This window comes from Montipora capricornis, chromosome 6 (genome assembly GCF_036669925.1).
Source record: "Montipora capricornis isolate CH-2021 chromosome 6, ASM3666992v2, whole genome shotgun sequence".
Taxonomy (NCBI): domain Eukaryota; kingdom Metazoa; phylum Cnidaria; class Anthozoa; order Scleractinia; family Acroporidae; genus Montipora; species Montipora capricornis.
Genome location: NC_090888.1, coordinates 17,820,913 through 17,825,913, shown reverse-complemented (window position 1 = coordinate 17,825,913; position 5,001 = coordinate 17,820,913). Strand labels below are relative to the sequence as shown.

General features: G+C 39.6%; 1 protein-coding gene across 1 annotated transcript in view; it reads left to right on the top strand.

Annotated features, from left to right (window-relative positions):
• The window catches only part of LOC138051672 (uncharacterized), a 47,503-nt gene extending 42,967 nt beyond the window's left edge, over window positions 1-4,536 (top strand). The window contains exons 12-13 of the mRNA XM_068897925.1: window positions 875-1,048; window positions 4,391-4,536. Coding sequence (XP_068754026.1) covers window positions 875-1,048; window positions 4,391-4,524 — 308 coding nt within the window. The 3' untranslated portion in view covers window positions 4,525-4,536. The remainder of the gene's footprint in view (window positions 1-874; window positions 1,049-4,390) is intronic.
• Window positions 4,537-5,001: the final 465 nt, after the last annotated feature.

Here is a 5,001-nt window from a genome sequence, read left to right as displayed (position 1 = left end):
ATGATACTGGTCACATTGGCATACATGGAAGGCTGGAAGGACCGACGTACGTACGTATGTACGGACGTTCGATGACGTCATGGCTATAAAACCAAGATTTCTCGCATCGACGGGTTACCATTTTTTGTTAACAATGGTGCTCCGCGCGCGCGTGGAGCTTGGCTATAATTCATGCGATATTGACGTAATATTGGTCGCGTCAGCTTGAAGAAAATTGAAGTTTCTCGCGTTCTTCTCGTGTTTTGACTTAATTTTGACCCCCTGCCTTTTTGTTATTGTATCGCCTCGTGGATCCACAGCTACTTTTACAATATTATGACAAAATTCATGGTAAATAACAGGACAGACGCATGAAAAACTAACATCAATTTGTTAATTTTCTTAAGTTGGCCGCTGACGAGGTACTAGTTCTCTATTTGATCGCGGGCTCAAGTTAGGTTCATTTATTTCAAGAATTAGTAACCCGTGAACTACGCTTATAGGCTTGGCTATATTAGCTAAAGAAGGTTACAGTAGTAACCGACACGTCCTAATTTTTTTACTTTTCAAAGCCAGTGTTAACTCTTCTTCAATAAGTTTCAACAATGCCCGGCTACAACCCAAACATTTTTAAGATGTTACTTGCTCGGTTCTACCAATCGGGGTGACTGTGAATCAAATCAGATAAAATATTGTTTTTTCATGAGAGGGGCAAACCATAATACCCGGGGAAAACCTTTCCGATTGGAATAGAGAAGGAACAAATTTGATCCATATCATGCGCTGGCTCCAAGACTGATCGGAGTGGGATGCATTTAGCAAAGATAAATGTTGTCACCGATGAGCTAACCCTGCTCCCCATGCAAACCTACTGTTCGTTTCTTTTCCCCTTCAGATTCGGACCCATGTTTTTCATGTAAGTCTGGCACTCCTTCAGACCGTGATCTTCTTGACGTTGCACATGAGCTTGGTACCTCGTGGAGGATGCTTGGCCGAGCTCTGGATGTCCCGGAATCTGTATTGGAGCAAATTCAAGAAGACAACGCTGAGCTCTCTGAAAGATGCTGCAGTGAGTATAGGGCGTTTAGTAGAGGACTTGAAAGAAAATTCACCAAAGATTAAAATGCCAGAGCCATTATTTTAGTAAAATAGCCAATTTTTGCTGGCGTTCTTGTTGTCCCTTAGGTTCCTAATGGGTCAGTGACGAGCATCTACTGAAATTCCTTGCATTCTCATAGTCACAAATGGCATTGCACACTGAGGTTAAATAAGGGCAGGAAATAGAGATTATTCCGTGGAAAGTGTGCACCAACGATTTTTATTCACGAGTTGCAATACATAAAAAAAAAACAGCGAGTGAGTTTTTGATGCGTAGCAACAAGTGAATAAAAATTGTTCAAACACTTTCCATGGTCTAATGTTTTTATTTCATACATACTGAGATTTTGTTTTAACAACCGACACATTTCAAAGATTGAAAACTGTTTAAGTGCAAGAGCAAATTTTATTGTAAACACCGCCAAATCCGTCATCACAGGCAAACCACCCTCTGTTAGTGGGGGGCCGTTGTTCATTGAAATCTGAGCATTTATAGAAGAAATATAGATGAACAATACGGTGGCTATAATTTGCTCCAATGTGCAGAATTTAAAGCAAATGATTCAATAAAAGTTTGAAGAAAGTGTTACCTGAGTCATGTGTCATGTTTCCTTCGCCGTCCCGTGCTGTTTTAAGCGCTATTTTGCGAGATGAAGATTTGACCTCGGAGGTTAGAACTAACCAAGGAGGCAGTGTGGCCCAGTGGTTAGGGCGTTTGCCTTGAGATCGGGGGATCCCGATTTCAAGGCCCGCTCTGATCACTCGTTGAATTTGATCCTGGTTGTCCCTGGTTCAACTTCCCAGCTGCAATTGTAAATAGCCAACTGGCTTGCCTCCGGCCAGTTGGGATTCTTAACAGTTGTTGTTCAGTTCTGTCGTTTCGTTGTGTTTCATTGGCCCTGAAAAGCCCCTATGGGGAGTGGTCAATTAAGTATGTATGGTATTGTATTGTTTTGTATTACAAGACAAGCAGCAATCAGACGCCGGCGCATGACCTAGTTCACTTAAAGCTGGACCTGACGCCAAACCAGTGAAATTCTTACCTTAAAAACACCAGCATCCGATCGATTAGGGAATTCGAAGCATTTGAGTCTATTCGAATCTACCAATCAGTGCAACGCGACCGTTGGCATTTCCCAACGTCGCATTGCACTGATCGGTAGATTCGAATAGACTCAAATGATTCGAATTCCTTTGGTCTGGTTCCTTGCACCGATCATGTTTAGAAAACTTTATTATGGTTCTTAGGATCGCCTTTCTCGGTGACTTTTCGAAATGAAACTGAAATTCGGCGAAGGTATGGGCGCACCCCGCCTGCCTTGTCTCCTTGTTTAGTTCTAACCCCCAAGGTCAAATGTTCATTTCGCAAAATAGCGCTTAAAACAGCGCGAGACGGCGAAGAAAACATGACAAATGACTCAGGTAACATTTTCTTCCACCTTTGTTGAATCATTTGCTTTAAATCCTGCATATGAGAGCAAATTATAGCCACCGTATTGTTCATCTGTATTTCTTCCATAAATAACAAAATATCGATGCTCAGATTTCAATGAACAACGGTTTGCCTGTGGGCGATCTATTCAGTCTCTGTTGACAACTGTATGTATTTTTATCTTTTTATTTGTTTACACAGTAACTTGCCGAGAGGACTCAGCCGAGAGACTTTACTTTAAAATTCAATTTGTAAATGACATCGCGAATTTGCAGATCCTTACAATTATAAAGTATGAAAACTTGCCAAGAAAATGGGACAACCTCGGTTTTAAAAATAACCAATGCTAAAATCTCATTAAAAATGTAACGTAAATCAAAGAAGAAAGGTTTTTAACAGGCTTAAGGTACGGTAATACGAGCAACAAAAATGTCTAACTTGTCTCGCAACATTGCTGCGAAACTAGTCTAAAAAATGTTGCACGTTTTACATCCCACGCACAACCAGTGTGGCAACAATTGAAGTGTTGCAAGTGGCTGCAGGGTGTTTCAGACAGTAGAGGTCCGTTCTATTTTCTGCAACACGCTGCAGCAACTTGCAACAATTCTTTTGGTTGTTGCAAGAAGGGTTTTGTGGGATGTAAAACGCGCAACATCGCTTTTCGACTAGTTTTGCAACAATGTTGCGACACAAGTTGGACGCTTTTGTTGCTCGTATTACCGTACCATAACGTCTCTGTCAGTCTTTGTTCTCGTGTTTTTGTTTTCTTGCTCATCTATGAAATCGTTTATTGTTCCTTCAAGGAGAGCAAATGTCGGCAGTTTTTCTTCCATTTTTTTTTTCCAGAAAATCGCTCTCTTGTTGCCCCCCACTGTGAAGTACTATCGTTCGTGTCTCTGATTAGACGAGCGGTGTATTTTCACAGTCGTTCGCTTTTCTGATTTGTTGGTGGTGTATTTCGTAGGAATTTTACAAGGTTTTTTTTTTTTTTTTTTTTTCATTTATAAATCTTGGTATGTATGAAATAAAAAAAAGTTACAATCATGATGCCCGTATAACGTTTGTCATATTATAAAAATTAATAACAGGAAGGGTTCACTAACTACCCTTTTTCTATTCTCCAAAGTTCCAAAGATAAAATAACCTTTTTTTGTTTCAAATAAATGGATCTATGTTATGGATGAATCGTACGGATAGTTTGAGGTTACATAATGAAAGAAAGTTCTGTTATGAACTATGTTTGCTGTCGTTGAAAACTGTTTTCTTTTAAGAAATTTTGATCACAGTTCATATTTGCTAGTCGTAGCCGCACGGAGGCTGGAACTGAATAACATTTGTAAAACACGTGATACCGAATTTGTTAAAAAAAATCGTGTAGAACCGCCATTTTGGTTGTTGTCGATATTTTCAAAGAGGAGTATTTGTTGTTCTATGCCGGCTGCCGGAACAGACTAAAATTTGGTTAACAGCTTGTCGTTCCACTCCTTTTGCTACTTCGAAAGGACAGTTTTTTTTTAGTTCACATCTGCCAGTTTCAATTATGAAATTACCTTTGGGCATAGTTAATAGAGGGGAATGGTTTGGAAGCTCGGCAAACATCAAAGGAGCAAACAAAGATGCGAAGATTTAGGTTGGAAAGTCCACGACCGTGCACAATCTTTTGTTTTGCGCTCATACACTATGCATGAATTACGTAACCAACACGTTTCTATTGGCTAGTTCCTCAGTACGGAATAAACAACTATAGTGTTTTGTGCACGGTCAAGGCCAAAAAAGAGAACAAAAACCTACAACAAAGAAATTTGTCGGGTTTCATAACCATTCCCCTCTATCAACTATGCTTTGGGTAAAATTGCCATTCTATTCAATGTGATTTTGCAGAAGTTCTAATAAGATGGAAACAAATGTCTGCATCTGATGCTACTTATCAACGTCTAGCACAAGCATTGCAGCATCGCTCGGTTGGGCGAAGAAAATTAGCTGTGAAGTATTGCGGTCTTCATTCCTGCAAGTAAAGAAGGCTGGATAAGGATGTTTAACAGCAAACAGGGAAAGGAAGCCTTACACATATTGACTTGAGACTAAGACTTAAAATTTACAATCCTAAATTCCTTAGATACATGGGCCTTATATTCGCGCGGCCGCCATATTGGCCATAGACGGTAGATTTGGTATAGGCCTAGACACAAATATCCCGGAAAATGCTCTAAAAATCTATCCGGAAATTCTCAAATTTTCCCCTAAAAATGCCTCCAAAAATCTCTAAATATCCCCAAAAGTTTCTAAAAATCCCTAAATATCCCAAAGATTTCTAAACATCTTTATTTTTCTCACAATTATTTTTTAATGAAACCTTAGCTCTCCCTTGAAAAGAAAACGGCAAACACATTTTGTACGCTAGATAGCACTTTTATTAAACAAAAAGCACTCAAATGGATCAGTGTTCCATGCCAGGAGTGCTAGCTCGTGTGTAAATTTAAAAGCTTGAAAAC